Genomic DNA, 17,688 nt, shown 5'->3' on the forward strand with positions numbered 1-17,688 from the left:
TACAGCCCACCTCTCCGTGTGACTTGATTGTAGACGGTTGCAGACTAGGAGGCCTCAGTAGTCATGAGAGCAGTCGTCATACCCAAGAGCATCTGGTCAGTCATTCTCTAACCCACTATATCCTAACACAGGGTCATGGGGGTCTGCTGAAAGACAATCTTATCCACCATAAGCCACAAGGCAGGAAACAAACCCTGGCAGGGCGCTAGCCCACCGCAGGACAAACCCCCCCACCCCCATACTATCACACACTAGGGACAATTTAGGATCTGTGCACCTAAACTGCATGTCTTTGGACTGTGGAAGGAAACCCACGCAGATACGGGGAGAACATGCAAACTCCACGCAGGGAGGACCCAGGAAGCGAACCTGGGTCTCCTAACTGCGAGGCGGCAGCGCTACCCACTGCGCCACCATGCCGCCCGCTAAGGTTGTTATGTAAATGAAACTGAAAATCGCTGTAAAAGTCGTCACACGTGCCATGAGCTTAACGTCTACATTACTGACTTTCAAAGTAACTTTTCTTTTTGGGTGGTCTAAGAATTTTGCACAGTACTGTAAAAGCCTTAAAATGAATTCACAAACATACAAAGATGTGTTTTACTTAGAGACCACCCGCTAGACGCCCACTTGAATTTTCCAATTTCCAAAAGTGCATTTGTTGCCCTACCTGCTTGATACAGGGCTTGATATTCCTTTCCAGTCGTAAATCACGGCATTTGGCTTCATCGGCTCCGAGGATCTGACCGACCTGGCGGTCGGAGAAGCCGTGCTGTTTGGCCTTGAGTAGAAGGGCATCTGGTATGACTTGGCTAATAGAAAGGAAAAACAAGACCAGAATATCAAATTGCTCCTCCAGCAGGCCCCATCCCATAATATCACCTGCAGTACCATCATCAGTAATAAGAGCCTTTCACTTTTTTACATTTTACTATGTTGCAGCCATGTTCTCAAATCATTGAAATTCATACAACACGGGGCATAAAAATGGAAAATCCAAAACGAGATTTAAAATTTAGAGTTTCCAAAGCTAAATCAGTTCTTTGTTTTTCACTGTACTCTTGCTCTTAACAATTAGAGGATCTTTCATTTGTTACTACGCAAACTTTAAACGATGGTGCAATGGTGCCATAGTGTGCTTTTGCCAACGGCTGAAGTGATTAGTAGTTCACATCCTTTGGTGTCACACAAAACACTGGCACCTATAATATGATGATCAATAAAATGGCAACATCCATCCCTCGCACAATTAATAAGAAACAGAATTAACAATAACTTTTATTCTGAAAGCATTCAGACCACCTCACTTTTTTTGCTTTATTATTGCAACCTTGTCCTAAAATAATTTAAATTACTTTTTCTATCATTCCAACAGATGGCGCATAACAGACATTTAATGCATTGCATTTTTTCTCATTCCAACAGATGGCACACCACAAACAATTGTGGTAGTAAAATGCATTTCATTAGTCATTTCAACCAATGATATCCAACTGCTGAGCTGCAGCCGCAGCATATGTCACTGCAGGTCTACACCAGCAGAAGCTAAGGTTAGGGGTTAGTGTGGTTATCGTGTAGTCTAAAAAGTTAAGATTAGGGGTAAGCTAAGGTTAGGGGTTAGTGTGGTGTAGTATAGATGTGCGGTGATGTCACTTTCACCATCAAAACTGCTGGTATAGAACCGCTGGTGTAGATTTGCGGTGTGGCTCTGTAGTTAGATGTTTCTCATTCCAACTGATGGTCATCACATGATGGTGCATCACAAATATTTGTAGAAATAAAATGCAATGTGTTTGTCCTTCCAACAGATGCTGCATTACCAGACATGTAATAATAAAATACATTGCATTTATCATTCCAACAGATGGTCCATTACCAAAACATGCGTAAAAATAAAATACTTTGCATTTCAATAGGTGGCATATCACAAAAATGTCCTTTCCAAGAGATGGCAGGTAATGAAATACACTGCATTTGTCAATCCAACAGATGCCACATTACGAAAACATGTTAAAATGAAATGCATTGCTTTTGTCATTCCAACAGATGGCACAACAAATATTTATGGTAATGAAATGCATTGCATTTATCATTCCAACAGATGGTCCATTACCAAAACATGTGTAAAAATAAAATACTTTGCATTTCTGTCATTTCAATAGGTGGCGTATCACAAAAATTTGTAGTAATGAAAAGTAAAAATGTGTACAAATAAAAATGCATTGCATTTTTCTTTCCAAGAGATGGCACATACCAAATATTTATGGTAATGAAATGCATTGCATTTGTCATTCCAGCAGATGCTGCATTACCAAAACTTGCAAAAATAAAATGCATATGTTAACATTTCGCCTGTCATTGTTTCACATTAACATGACCTCCTCTGCAAGAGCGAGAGGCACTCGGCCGCTTTCCTCATTTCATTCGGCCTTTGGCGTGAGGCTGATAACTCGTGTCAATAAAAATGCAGAAGCCCAGCGTTAAATCAAACTACTCGAGAAGTTTCTGAAATGTTGAATGCGCTTAATACCACATAAGATTGTAAACCTTGCCGACGTACGATTTAGTCAATGAATATAAGAAATGTTTCATTTTCACAGTTTTGGCTTTATGTGGTGAATACCAACCCAAAGTGCAGTCATTGTCAGTTCACTTAACAAAATCTGAGGTACTGCAAGGATACTCAGGTTACGTTTCAGCCAGGGTCAGTCCCTTGGCTTATGTACATTTTCAGTTTAATTGTCCATCCATCCATTTTCCAACCCGTTGAATCCAAACACAGGGTCGTGGGGGTCTGCCGGAGCCAATCCCAGCCAACACAGGGTGCAAGGCAGGAACCAATCCCGGGCAGGGCGCCATCCCACCGCAGGACACACACACACACACCAAGCACACACTAGGAACAATTTAGAATCGCCAATCCACCTAACCTGCATATCTTTGGGCTGTGGGAGGAAACCCACGCAGACACAGGGAGAACATGCAAACTCCACGCAGGGAGGACCCGGGAAGCAGTGCTACCCACGGCGCCACCGTGCCACCCTGTTGGTAAAAATAAATAATATATCTAGTTTATATGAGCCTGGAATTGTGATGGGTAGAATTGTGGCTGAGGTTTGGGGCTCAGGTTTGGAAACTGCAATTCAGAATAACAGAAAATGCCCAATCTCCATCCATCCATCTATTATCCAACCTGCTATAACCTAACTACAGGGTCACAGGGTTCTGCTGGAGCCAATCCCAGCCAACACAGGGTGCAAGGCAGGAAACAAACCCCAGGCAGGGCGCCATCCCACTGCAGGACACACACACACACACCCACACACACTGGGGACAATTTAAGATCACCAATGCACCTAACCTGCATGTCTTTGGACTGTGGGAGGAAACCCACGCAGACACGGGGAGAACATGCAAACTCCACGCAGAGAGCACCCGGGAAGTGAAGACGGATCTCCTAACTGCGAGGCAGCAGCGCTACCACTGCGCTACCGTGCCGCCCAGTTTAATTGTCATTTTTGTCAATTTAAATTATTTCTTTGTCATTTCTGTTAATGTCTGTTTATTGTTATATCTCAGCCACCGATGATTTAGGCTTTGTGAGGACGTCTCTTGAAACACTAATTCTTATCCTAAAAAACTGCACTGTCCGCATTTTAAACAGGGCGGCACAGTGCCGCAGCAATTGGCACTGCCACATCGCACCTCCAAAATCCGGACTGTAAGTCCTGTGTCTGGATGTCCTCCATGTCGAGTTTGCATGTTCTCCACATATCTGCACAGCATTTTCCTCCCAAATCAGGACAAATGAGCGTGTGGGTGGATGTGTGGCATGTGAGTGGAATGGCACTCTGCCCAGGGCCTGCCTTATGCCCAGAGCTGCCAGGATAGGCTCTAAAAGGCTCGGATTAAGAAGATTTCTGGACGACTACTGACATCTGAAACAGAAAAAATAATTCTTTAACTTGTACTTAAAAAAAAAAAAAAAAAACGCTGCCTTTCATAGACGCACAGCAAAAGGGGCGTCATTGTTTGAGTCCATTGCCAAGCCTATTCAAGACCTGATGTGTTCATATTCAATAAGTCGTTAGTCTCTTGTTGAGCCAGACCTATTAAATACTTCATTTTCAGGTATTTATTTATTTATTTATTTATTTTGAAAAAAATAAAGAACATTTTCCGGTTGAATAAAAAAAAAAAGTCTATCCTTGCTGAATAGTTCTGCGCTTAAAAGATACCACTGCTTTAGAGCCTGCTTTTCTGTGCACTTTTGTAGCCGTGTCCCCTTGTTCTTTAATTAACAGCATTTATTATTCTTCCTTTATGTCGTCCAGTACAATCCTTGCAAATGTGCCTTTGTTCGGTGTGTCTTTCTGAACATTTAATTCAATTTCCTTTGATTATTATTTTCCTTAACATGAAAAACTAAGTTTCAAGCCGCATTTTACACTAGCAATGGCTGGTATGCTGCTGCCATCTAGTGGCCAGATCATTTGTACTATACTGGCTTGCTTGCTTTCTTTCTTTCTTTCTTTCTTTCTTTCTTTCACTATGCACAACGCAGATATTTTCAATAATTTTTAAGCACTTTTTTGGGGGGGCATTAAAGTAGTACTGGCATAGTGATGCTCCTTCCTCATATCCCTTTCAAGATTTTGTCCTCTTCACGTGTGTAAAATATATGTGTGTGCAATAAAATATACCTTCAATACTCTTTCAAACAGATGCCGCACTACCAAAACCTGTGTAAAAATAGAATGCATTGCATTTATCTTTCCAATAGGTGGCACATCATAAATAATGAAATGCAATGAATTTGTCATTCCAACAGATGGCGCATCACAAAAATTAACAGCAATGAAATGCATTGGATTTGTCATTCCAACAGATGGCACATTACCAAAACGGATAATAATAAAATGCATTATGTTTGTCATTCCAACAGATGGCACATCACACACAGTTGCATTTCTTTTATAAATCCCATACCAAATGGCAAATAAGAGAGGTAGCAACAGAACGGACAGACAGATGCACAGACAGACAGACACTTCTTCTTTTTATTAAGGTGGATGTTGATTATTATTATCAATAATCTAATGTATTTAATGCAGTGTTTTATTCTCTGTCAGTGTTCTCCTTGGTTCTGTCGTATTGTCACCATTCTGGGAGAGACATGAAAGCAAGAATTTTATGCTATTGTGCTCATAATATGTCAACAAACTTCAACATAATAAGACAATAACATCAAAATAAAGCCTCAGGTGGGATATCCTTTGGGTCTCAGTAGATCGTTTGACCAGATCACTTTCTTTCTTTCTTTCTTTCTTTCTTTCTTTCTTTCTTTCTTTCTTTCTTTCTTTCTTTCTTTCTTTCTTTCTTTCGTTCACTATGCACCAACACAGATATTTTCAATTATTTTTAAGTATACTTTTTGGGGGGTATTAAAGTAGTATTGGCATAGTGATGCTCCTTCCTCAAAGGTCCAGGAGTTACAGGTGTCCATTTCAGGATGCTGTCCTCCTCATGCATGCACAAAACATATCGAGTGAAGCACTGTAACGTGTGCAATGAAGTACGCTTTCAATACTCATGTGCACGTGGATCCCTTATCACACTTTGACAGGGCATAACAAAGGAGGGTTAACTTATCCCACAAATTGGATTGGTACAACAGACAAAACAAAATGGGATTCCGCTTAGTAGCTACCACCCCTCAGCATCAGCCATTATTTCCCATTAATACAGCTCACCTCACACGAGCGGCCACCACAAGTCCCTGTCACTCACCAGTTGTACTGTCCCAGGTGCTTCTCCAGGGCTACAATGCGGCTCAGCTTATGAAGGAACCATCTGTCAATGGCCGTCAATGCGTGTATCTCATCGACTGACATCCCATCATGAAGAGCCTACAGAAGAGAGGGACAGGACAGTCTGAGTTGAGTGACGGGCTGTCTATTCAGCTCAATGGCACAAATAAACCTACAAATGACTCCTAAACACAATGGAATGAACATTCACAGTGGCTGGGTGGTACAACAAAAATCCTGCCTGGGCGTGACTGGCACCGGTGTGTCACATGTATTGCTTACAAACAGATGGCACTGCAGGTAGGGCATCAAACTAGAAGAAGTGGCAGTTCAGGATGTGGTGTGTCGATGGGGGCAGAATTGGCTCAGACACAGGAAGCAGAGGCTGATGGTGCGAGGAAACTTGGGCTGACATTAAGAGTGGTGACCAGCAGGGGGCACTGCTGGAGCCACTGCTATTTTTTTTTATTGAATTTATTAAAAGAATATAACTTCTTATAGTTATATTGTCTTATAGTCTTATAGTGATTCATTTTCTCCCTTTGTGAATCTCCAGCTGCAAATATAAATATATATATATATATAGATATATAGATAGATAGATAGATAAATAGATAGATAGATAGATAGATAGATAGATAGATAGATAGATAAGAATATTAGTAACAAGCTGGTTAAGTTTGCTGATGATACCAAGATAGGTGGATTGGCAGATAATCGAGAATCTGTCGAATCATCGCAGTGAGATTTGGACATCAGACAGGCTTGGACAGATTTGTGGACAATGACATTTAATGTTAGTGAAAGTAAAGTATTACACAGAGGGAGTCAAAATGTTAAATTTGAATACACAATGGGAGGTCTGAAAATTGAAAGCACACCTTAGGAGAAGGATTTAGGAGTGTTAGTGGACTATCAACTGCCAGTCAATGCTCAGAAGCCATGAAGGAGGCTAACAGGTTATACAGTATAGCGCCTTGATGTGTGGAGTACAAGTCACAGGAGGTTCTGCTCAAGCTTTATAACACACTGGTGAGGCCTCATCTGGAGTACTGGGTTCAGCTTTGATCTACAAAAGGACATAACAGCACAAGAAAAAGCCCAGAGAAGAGCGACAAGGTTGATTTCAGGGCTACAGTGGATGAGTTATGAGGAAAAATGGAAAGGACTCATAGTGGACTCAACACTGTCAACTTTCAGACAATATACAAAAGCCATGAAGAAGGCTAACAGAATGTCAGGTCATATAGCGCCTTGATGTGTGGAGTACAAGTCACAGGAAGTTCTGCTTAAGCTTTATAACACACTGGTGAGGCCTCATCGGGAGTCCTGGGTGCAGTTTGGGTCTCCAGGCTACAAAAAGGACATAACAGCACTAGAAAAGGTCCAGAGAAGAGCGACAAGGCTGATTCAGGAGCTACAGGGGATGAGTTAGGAGGAAAAATGAAAGGATTTAGGAGTCGTAGTGAACTTGACGCTGTCAACTACCAGACGGTGTTCAGAAGCCATGAAGAAGGCTAACAGAATGTCAGGTTATATAGCGCCTTGATGTGTGGAGTACAAGTCACAGGACGTTCTGCTCAAGCTTTATAAGACACTGGTGAGGCCTCATCTGGAGTACTGGGTGCAGTTTTGGTCTACAAAAAGGACACAACAGCACTAGAAGAAGAGGAAGAAGAGAGGAGCGACTAGGCTGACCCAGGACTAAAGGGGGAGAGTTATGAGGAGACATTAAATTACTTAGGAGTCGTAGTGGACATGACACTATCAGAACAGAATGTCAGGATATATAGTGCCCTGATGTGTGAAGTACAAGTCTAAGGACATTATAGCTGAAGCTTTATAACACACTGGTGAGGCCTCATCTGGAATTCTGTGTGCAGTTTTGGTCTCCAGGCTACAAAGAGGACATAACAGCACTAGAAAAGGTCCAGACAAGAGCAATTAGGCTGATTCAGGGCTACAGGGGATTAATTATGAGAAAAGATTAAAACAGCTGAGCCTTTACAGTTTAAGAAAAAGAAGATGAAGAGGAGACCTGGCTGAAGTGTTTCAAATTATGAAGGGAATTAGTGCAGTGGATCGAGACGGTGGAAACTGTGCTAGAGAAGATGCAGAGAAAAGTGATTCCAGGACTACAGGGGATGAGATATGACGAAAGATTAAAGGATTTAGGAGTCGTAGTGGACTATCAACTGCCAGACAGTGTTCAGAATCCATTAGCATGGCTAACAGAATGTCAGGTTATATAGCGCCCTGATGTGTGGGGTACAAGTCCAAGGAAGTTCTGCTCAGGTTTTATAACACACTGGTGAGGCCTCATCTGGAGTACTGGGTGCAGTTTTGGTCTCCAGGCTACAAAAAGGACAAAGCAGAACTGGAAAAAGTCCATAGAAGAGCAACCAGGCTGATTCCGGGGCAACAGGGAATGAGTTATGAGGAAAGATTAAAAGATTTACAAGTCGTAGTGGACTCATCACTAGCAACTTCCAGACAGTGTTCAGAAGCCATTAAGAAGGCTAACAGAATGTAAGGTTATATAGTGCCTTGATGTGTGGGGTACAAGTCCAAGAAGGTTCTGCTCAGGCTTTATAACACACTGGTGAGGCCTCATCCTATGCACTGGGCACAGTTTTGGTCTCCAGGCTACAAAAAGGACATAGCAGTGCTAGAAAAAAAAAAGTCCAGAGAAGAGCAACCAGGCTGTCATCAGGGCGCTATATAACCTAACATTCTGTTCCAGGACTACAGGGGATGAGTTGAGAGGAAGGATTAAAAGAGTTGAGCCTTTTCAGTTTTACAGTCCGAAAACTGGCATCCCGGGTTCAAAGGTTAAACAGACTAAACTCATAACACACACAATCAACGAGTGAAAGCCACACCACCTTGCACTCCTCAGTGGCATCACACGGAAGAGCCAACAGTCGGGTAAACTCAAAATGTTTTGCGATGGCTTTCTCTTTAAATTTCGGCTGGGATGACGAAATTCCGGTTTAGGCTTGACTTTTTTGCTTAAGATTTTTTTGACTGTTGAATTCTAAATTGAATCCCAATGGGATTAATAAAGTTTATCTTACCTAATCTAATTTAACGAGACCCTTTGTCAAAAAGATGTAAATGTAAAAAGAATAATAACATGTAGTAGAATGTTAATCAGAAACAGTTCTTGATTGTTAGCGCAGTGCACAAGTCAGTTATGCGTGCGATCTCATTGCCTGTGGCCATCTAGGTTGTCCGGTCTTGTGTCATGTCTGTAAAATGTCTTCCTATGTGTTTAGTGACAGTGCCACTAGATGGAACGTGGTACCCTGGCTCAATATAACTGACCAGCTGCTGAAAACCTTTGAATGCAGAATGAAATTAACAAAGGGGGAAACAATAACCTTTCAGCCAGCCTCTCTGGGACAACTCCAAGAGGCCCAGGTGCTGGTTTACTACCAGGCGGGGTGGCTCACCCACTTTCTCATCTCCAAGGCCTATAAAGTATTCCCTTTGACCTTTAGACACTCTCACTCTATATACGAGATGAGACACAAAAATAACCGGATTGGTAAAAAAAATTATATAAATTGTTGCATAACAGCCTTCTAAACATTGTCACCTTCCCCCTCCCGATCTCTACACCGCTCCATACGCATTTTCCATTAATTGAAAGAAGTCTTCTTGCTTGAGGCTCTTCAATAGGCTTGACGTTTCTGTCTTCACTTTATCCACTGAAGAAAAATGTGATCCCTTCAGGTCACTTTGATTTTCGGAAGCAAATAAAAATCAAAGGGAGCTAAGTCGGGCGAATATCGACGATGATAGAGGACAGTAATGTTTTTGTCAGTCAAAAACAGAAAAAAAGAAAATTTGCGAGAAATTTGATGTTTGATTTTTTTTTACCCGACATTATCACGGCTACTCGTGTAGCGATTGTTGTGCAAATATTGACTGGGCTATTCACAGGATATACCTAGCCAGTCGGCGGTTTGAGAGGGCATGCAGGATGGGATATCGTTCTATGATTCATGTCTGGCCGACCTCCAGGCGGTTTTCCAGGAAAACCCCAAACCCAGTCCGGTTATTTTTTGTGTCTCACCTCATATACAGTTCACAATGGATTCAGAAAGTAGTCAGACTGGGACAGGAGGCGACAAAGGCACTCCGAAAATAATGACAGAGGCTTTATAGGAACATGCTCTAAAGACAAAAGAGCCAGTGAAGAGATGAAGAGACACACACAAATACAAAAAAGAGGCAATGAAGGAACACGTAGGACAAGACATCTTAAAATGATTCTGTTACTTGTCTTCTAGTAAACTCATCATTGCTTGTGAAATTACATCTCATACTACTGAGACGGAAGGGAAACCCAGTTAACTGAATAATTTGATGAAAATTTCTGGTCGAATGATTCACTGATTTGTTAAAGCTGAAGCCACAGGGGTCCATCAGGGCTGGGATTGGAGACCACTGGTTTTGGAGCATCTGGAAGGAAGTCTTTGTTTGATCAGGAGAAGAAGAATGCTAAACAAAGATAGCAATTCAGCATTGGATTCAGAAACCGTGAATCAACAGTGCCACCGAGTCCCCCAATGTACGTAAAGTGACAGGACTGGCATGTCTTTAAGATGAGATGAGTACCATAAGAAAAAAAATCTAAAGGGTCCATGTTCAAAATCCTTAAGGATAGCATCTTTTGAGGTGATTTATATCTATAGCATGCAGGAGTGCACCACACTACCACAGCGTAAGACAGCAGACCTAAAAACATGTCCGCCTCCCCTCTCTTTTACAGGCCACTAATACATCCCGGCACCTGAAATATTCTAAATTTGAAGTTTAAGGTCAAAGTCCCCACATGTTTCTCATTTTCCTAACTTAGTCTGCTATACTTTGTTCTACTTTGAAAAGCTCACGAGCCACAACAGCACGACCAATCTGTAACGATGATTAGATCTCGGCGCTCCACGCATCTGCAGAATGAAAACGGGAAATTTCTGATATCGCTCAGCCAATAAGCGGCAGCACCTCTGACAGCCTGTATTCTAATGGAGCCCATAACCAGCCCAAAATGAAATTATGGATCCCAGGAACAATACAATATTACAATATGAATGCTACCAGGCTAACCTTGAAACATATTGATGTATCTGTGCTTTATGAGATTTGGCCCATTACTTCTAAATAAATCTGTCACTTGCAATCATTTCTTTCAGCACTCACATTTCACGTTTCGTGCTGGGTTGGCCACAATATGTGAGAATGATTGTTGGTGATATTTTAGCAGAGATTAAGGAAAAAAAAAAAAAAGAAGAAGTTAGTCAGCCTAAAAATGGTGTCAAAAGAAGGGGCAATTAGGGGACGACAAATGAAGTGCCTTTAAACGGCAGCGGGTCATCATGCCATGCTTGGAAAAGCGCATACACTACCTTAGGTATTTTGCAGTCAGATTTATCGTTCTAGCTAAGAAGAAGGAAAAAAAATCCTCTACAGATAAATTATATCCTCTTTACATATAAAGTTTTGGCCTTTTCCGCAACATTACCCATAATGCAGAGTCATTTTTTTTCAGCTGGCAAGCTGGCAATGCCAACATGAAACACCAGGTATTCAAATCATAGTTTTTGAAGTGTCCTTTATACTTTACTCCAGATAAATCATTCTAACGTAAATACATATACTGTATATATAGGGTGGTCGAGGTCTAATTATGCAGTTTTTATTACGCTGTAACTTATTACTAAGCACTTTGAGCTACATTTTTTTGTATGAAAATGTACTATATAAATAAATGTTGATTGATTAATTGATTACGTTTATTACATAGAAAATCACCTGAAAAATCCTGGACCATCGAGAAGTGTGCGAACTGACGACATGAAGAATCGCTACGCAAAATGGAATCGTCCCCGAGAAATCAAAGTCAACCAGATGATCTGGATCTGCATAATTAGATCTGGACCACTCTATATATATATATATATATATATATATATATATTCTGTATATGTACTCTATATATATAAAATCCTAAACCTAAAACTGCAACAATTTTATGTGATGTTTTTATGTCACTTTTTTGTCACGCTTTAAATCAGGTTTATTTTAAAACCTACATACATATGTTTGGTATCATTCTTTTCAGAATTTATCGAACTTTAATGTGATGTTGTTAGATATTCAGATTCTTATTCCGTTTTTAAATTATAAACTAAAAATTATATACAGAACTTACATCTAGCGAGATGAGACTTTGTGCCAACAGATTTAACCATGCCCAGGTCCGGAAATAAAAAACAAAGAGTAGGACAGTTGCCCTACAGGCTTTTAAATGTTTGAAGCGTCATGTGAGATGCAGATCACGTGACATGGCAGCAGCAGCAACCCAGCAGCTGATCGAGCAAAGAGGAGGTAAAAAAACTGCATTTGTTTGACATTGTATCACCGTTTAAGAGGGGGTCTCGGAGAAGCGACGTGTCTCCTTAGGGAGCATTCAGCCCCCATCTTAACAATGCGACCAGCAGAGACATGAAGAGAAAGTGCAGGCCGGGGGGGTTGGCGAGTGATGCGAACAGGGGGCAAACCCCCTTAGTATATATATATTGTAACAGATTCAGAAGGAGACAGCAAAAAGGTTTGGGGTTTTCCGGCCCCGTATATTGCAGACGATCCACAATAAAGAAAAACAGGTCAAAATACAAGCAAAAACAGTTCATATGCTCGACGCCGTATCATGGCGTCGGCGGCCATTTTATTAGGGAGGAGCCGGAAGTGGAGGGATGCTGGGAAGGACCGTGAGGGAGGATGGGATTGATGACGTCAGGACAAGATTGCGGAGGAAGGGCGGAAGTACCGTACTGCGGTCAAAACCCGGCTTATGGTGGCGGAGGGTCCTTTTTCCCATGAGGAAGCAGATATATATATATATATATATATATATATATATAGAGCTGTGTAAGCCTGTGCTATAAAACACCAGCAAGACCAAGGAACTGGTAGTGGACCCCGTGATCATCAGAGGTGACTGTGCAGAGGGTGCAGGCCTATAAATTCCTGGGAGTGCAGCTGGATGATAAACTGGACTGGACTGCCAATACTGATACTCTGTGCAAGAAAGGACAGAGCCAACTATACTTCCTTAGAAGGTTGGCGACCTTCAACATCTGCAATAAGATGCTGCAGATGTTCTACCAGATGGTTGTGGCGAGCAGGCTCCTGTCACTCATGGAGAATCCACCGCATCCACTGAACAGGATCATCTCCAGACAGTGGAGCAGCTTCAGAGACAGACTGCTGTCACCGTCCTGCTCCACTGACAGACTGAGGAGACCCCACACTATGTGACTCTTCAATTCCACCCGGAGGGGTAAATGCTAACATTATTCAAAGTTATTGTTTGTTTTTACATGCATTTTTATTACTCTATAATTTAATATTGTTTTTTGTATCAGTATACTGCTGCTGGATTATGTGACTTTCCCCTTGGGGTTAATAAAGTATCTATCTATCTATCTAAAAAGCCTGGGCTCCTAGAAACTATTGAAATTGTCAGAAAAATACCTGAAAGGTAGAGTCAGCGGTTTTGTTTTGCCGATGTGCTCGCTCCCCCTTATCTATCAGCGGCTCAGCAAGTTTCTTTCTCCACTGAGGTTTCGTTTTGCCGATGTGCTTGACTGACTTGTCTATTAGCGGCTAAGTGAGTTTCTCTGTCCACTGAGGTTTCGTTTCGCAGATGTGTCGCCCCCCCTTTATCTATCAGTGGCTAAGTGAGTTTCTCCCTCCACGGTGGTCTCACTTTGGAGCAGCTTCCTGCAGCTTCCTGCTGTAACCTCGCACTTCTTTCTTCTTCCAACTCGTTAACTTGGGGCCGCCTTGCCGGCTCTTTGAGCTTCATGCTGTAGCCTTGCACTTCCAAACACTTCCACGCATAGACATTTATATATCAGATAAGCTGTGTAAGGCCGTGTTGTAAAAAGCCCGGGGTCCTAGAAACTATTGACATCAGCAGAAAAAAAACTGAAATGTAGAGATGTCAGGTAATTGAAAAGAACTACTCTGGGTGTCTCTCTCCGAGGAGGATTCGTTTTGTCGACGTGCTCGCATCACTTGTGTATTAGCGGCAGGAGGAAAAGTAAAAGGGATACTGGTTTGCCGATGTTAGTGTACTGGCCTCGCTTGTGTTATGAGCGGCTAAGCGAGTTGTCTGTTTCCTTGGAGGTGGAGCCCTCACCCCGACTCCACCTCTCACTTCTGGATTGGACAGACAGACACACACACTTCCACGCGTAGACATTTTTATATATGATATATATCATCACACACATAGTGCATGGGAGGAAGTCAAAGAGCTTAACTGACGGTAAGATGCTGAGTCAGGGGTTCATGATCTGTTGATGATGTTCGACAGATCATCAGAAGGGAAACCCAGCTAGAGCTCAATCAGCTTCGGCATCTCCTTCCAGACCACACCCTCCTACTGACCTCACTTCGGCCAGTTCCCTCACAGACCCGCCTCTTCCCGCCCACTGCCTATAAAAGTCCAACCTCCTCACCTTTCCCTTTAATCCTGTTTTAGACTCAGTCCTTTGTGATTACTCTGGTGCCATTCGGTGCTTTGATAAATCTGTGTTTCAATATACGGGGTGGATACCTAAACCTTTTTTCTGTTTGAAACTCGAGACAGAGTCATGAAAAGGTTTGGGGCAGCCACCCGTATAATTGTTTTCCTGGCTGTAAAGTCGTAAAAATAAGTACAGCACTGATGTGCACAAAACCGAGTCCAGAACAGAACTGAGGGAATAGATAGATAGATAGGGAAAAGGTGGAGGTTTTTAAAGGGGAAGACAGGAAGTGAAGTCAAACAGGTTGGGCTCATGATGGTCTTCATCCATTGGTTCTAGCCTGGACGTGACATCACAGGAGCCGGAGCCGGCAAGGTCTACTGCCATAGGCTCGGTCCCGGAAGTGACGTCAAGAGGACCAGGTGGGATCTCCTGTGAATGGTCTGCAGGCAAGGGAGAAAAAGAGTCAGTGCACTCTGCCACCTCCCGGTATGACTCGGAACTGCTCTTACTCAAGCCCTTCAGCTGCCTCCCATGTGCACGTGTGTGACAATTTATATATATACAGTGGTGTGAAAAACTATTTGCCCCCTTCTTGATTTCTTATTCTTTTGCATGTTTGTCACACAAAATGTTTCTGATCATCAAACACATTTAACTATTAGTCAAATATAACACAAGTAAACACAAAATGCAGTTTTTAAATGATGGTTTTTATTATTTAGGGAGAAAAAAAAAATCCAAACCTACATGGCCCTGTGTGAAAAAGTAATTGCCCCCTTGTTAAAAAAATAACCTAACTGTGGTGTATCACACCTGAGTTCGGGAAGTTCCACAAGCCTCCAAGGGGTTCTCACCGTTTGAATTACTATATGGACGACAACCCTGGGGCATATTAGACATTCTAAAAGAAGGATGGGAGGAAGAGGCCCTCCCATCAACAAATATATTAGAGTATATCGCACAGTTATGTGATAGATTTGAAAACATTAGACCCATATTAAAAACACATATGGAAAAGGCACAAGCAGCTCAGGCCTGATGCTATAACCGGGGTACGTCTCTGCTGGAGTTCCGCCCGGGAGACCGTGTCATGGTTTTAGTTCCTACCTCTCATTCCAAATTACTGGCTCATTGGCAAGGCCCTTATGAAATTAAGGAGAGGAAGGGGCTGGTCGACGATTTGGTTGTTTCAGATTTATCATGTCAATCTGCTGAAACCGTGGAAGGACAGGGATTCCGAACCCTCCTCCGGACAGCTCCACTCTCCGCTCATCAATTACACCTTAATTTCGGAGATAATTTGACTCGCCAACAACGTCAGGAGCTCGAAGCAGTTATCCTGTCTGTCCCTGAGGTAGTCAGTGAAAAACCAGGTCGGACCACCCTGATTGCGCATGACATTGTGACGAAACCTGGGGTTATAGTCCGAGAACGCCCATACAGAATTCCTGAGGCAAAAAAGGGCTAAAGTGGAGTTGGAGATCAGACGAATGCTGGAGCTAGGTGTGATTGAGTAAAGTTATAGTCCCTGGTCCAGTCCTATCGTTATGGTCAGTAAGCCCGATGGAAGTTGGAGGTTTTGCAATGACTTCTGTCGGCTTAACCAAGTCTCCCAATTTGATGCCAATCCAATGCCGTGAGTGGATGACCTCCTCGAGTGGCTAGGACATGCCAAATTTTTGACTACTTTAGATATGACTAAAGGGTACTGGCAGGTTCCCTTAACGGACTCCACTAAGGAAAAGACAGCGTTCAGCACCCCTAGCAGTCACTGGCAATATCGTGTCTTCCCATTTGGATTACATGGGGCACCTGCGACCTTCCAACGTCTGGTGGATAAAGTGCTCCGTCCTCATAATTCATATAGTGCTGCCTACTTGGATGACGTTGTCATCTATTCCAACACCTGGGAGGAACACATACTGCAGGTTGAAGCTGTATTGCGGACACTAGCAGAAGCTGGACTTCGTATCAACCCGAAAAATGTTATTTTGGGTTGGTCGAAGCCAACTATTTAGGCTATCTAGTGGGCCGGGGTATGGAGAGACCACAGTGTTCTAAAATAGATGCCATTGTAAATTGGCCCCGTCCGATAACCAAGAGGCAAGTTCAAGCATTTCTCGGCTTAGCGGGTTGCTATCGCCGGTTTGTACCCCGGTTTTCCGAGAGAGCTACGCCCTTGAGAAACCTCACAAAGAAGGGTCGACCTAATCATATGGTATGGGATGAGATATCAGAGGCTGCATTCAGTGACTTGAAACTGGCCCTTACGTCAGCTCCTATATTAAAGGCACCAGATTTTTCTTTACCTTTTATTCTCCAGACGGACGCTTCAGACACAGGTCTTGGAGCTGTGCTGAGCCAGAGCGTCGATGGAGTTGAACACCCCATTATGTACCTGAGCTGGAAACTGTTGGATTGGCAAACTAGGTATGCGGCAGTGGAGCGGGAGGCTTTGGCTATTAAATGGGCGATTACTCAGCTGAGATACTACCTCTTGGGACGTGAATTCACTCTTGTGACAGACCATGCACCCTTACAGTGGAAGGCCTTGCACAGAGAGTCCAATCCGCGGGTCACGAGGTGGTTTTTGGATCTACAGCCGTATAAGTATTCGGTCATTTATCGCCGGGGTGTTCTGCAAGCCAATGTGATGGCCTTTCTACACGACTTCTCGGACCGGTACGCCTGACCCGACGGGTCTGGGCTGGTGGATTGCCCATGTCACACACGTGTGAATAGGAGGACGTTGTGTGGACCAAGTAATGTTAATTCCCCGCCAGGCCAGGGGAGGGCGGGGTGCATTAAATCTTCTCCTGCTATCTCTACAGACCCACCGTTCTGAATCAAGAACGTCACTTCCAGTTCCGGTGCCCAGAAGATTGTCACTTCCGGTCCCAGCTCCTAGACTGATGTCAGAGAAACATCACTTCCGGTCAACCCACATCACTTCCAGTTAACATACGTCACTTCCTGTCTGACCATTTAAAACCGCCATCTTTTCAAACCTTGATCAGTTCTGTTTTGGACTCCGTACTGGCAACATCATTGCATGAACTTAAAAGAATCCTTTGCAGCTAGGAATATTATACGGGTGGCTTCCCCAAACCTTATCTACGTGTGTCGAGTTGCTTCGTTTTACAATATATATACAGTTGTGCTTGAAAATTTGTGAACCTTTAAGAATTTTCTATATTTCTGCATAAATATGACCTAAAACATCATCAGATTTTCAATCAAGTCCTAAAAGTAGATAAAGAGAAACCAGTTAAACAAATGAGACAAAAATATTATACTTGGTCATTTACTTATTAAGGAAAATGATTGAA

The 17,688-nt window shown here is 42.7% G+C and overlaps 1 protein-coding gene across 4 annotated transcripts in view; it reads right to left on the reverse strand.

Annotated features, from left to right (window-relative positions):
- Nucleotides 1–17,688, reverse strand: part of cps1 (carbamoyl-phosphate synthase 1, mitochondrial) — a 269,036-nt gene that overhangs the window by 152,794 nt on the left and 98,554 nt on the right. For all 4 annotated transcript variants that reach the window (XM_039755356.1, XM_039755359.1, XM_039755355.1 and 1 more), the window contains exons 21-22: nucleotides 5,791–5,909; nucleotides 671–812 (exon numbers count right to left, since the gene is read on the reverse strand). In XM_039755356.1, the coding sequence (XP_039611290.1) occupies nucleotides 671–812; nucleotides 5,791–5,909 (261 nt within the window). The remainder of the gene's footprint in view (nucleotides 1–670; nucleotides 813–5,790; nucleotides 5,910–17,688) is intronic.

The sequence above is a fragment of the Polypterus senegalus genome, chromosome 6, assembly GCF_016835505.1.
Source record: "Polypterus senegalus isolate Bchr_013 chromosome 6, ASM1683550v1, whole genome shotgun sequence".
In the NCBI taxonomy this organism is placed as follows: domain Eukaryota; kingdom Metazoa; phylum Chordata; class Cladistia; order Polypteriformes; family Polypteridae; genus Polypterus; species Polypterus senegalus.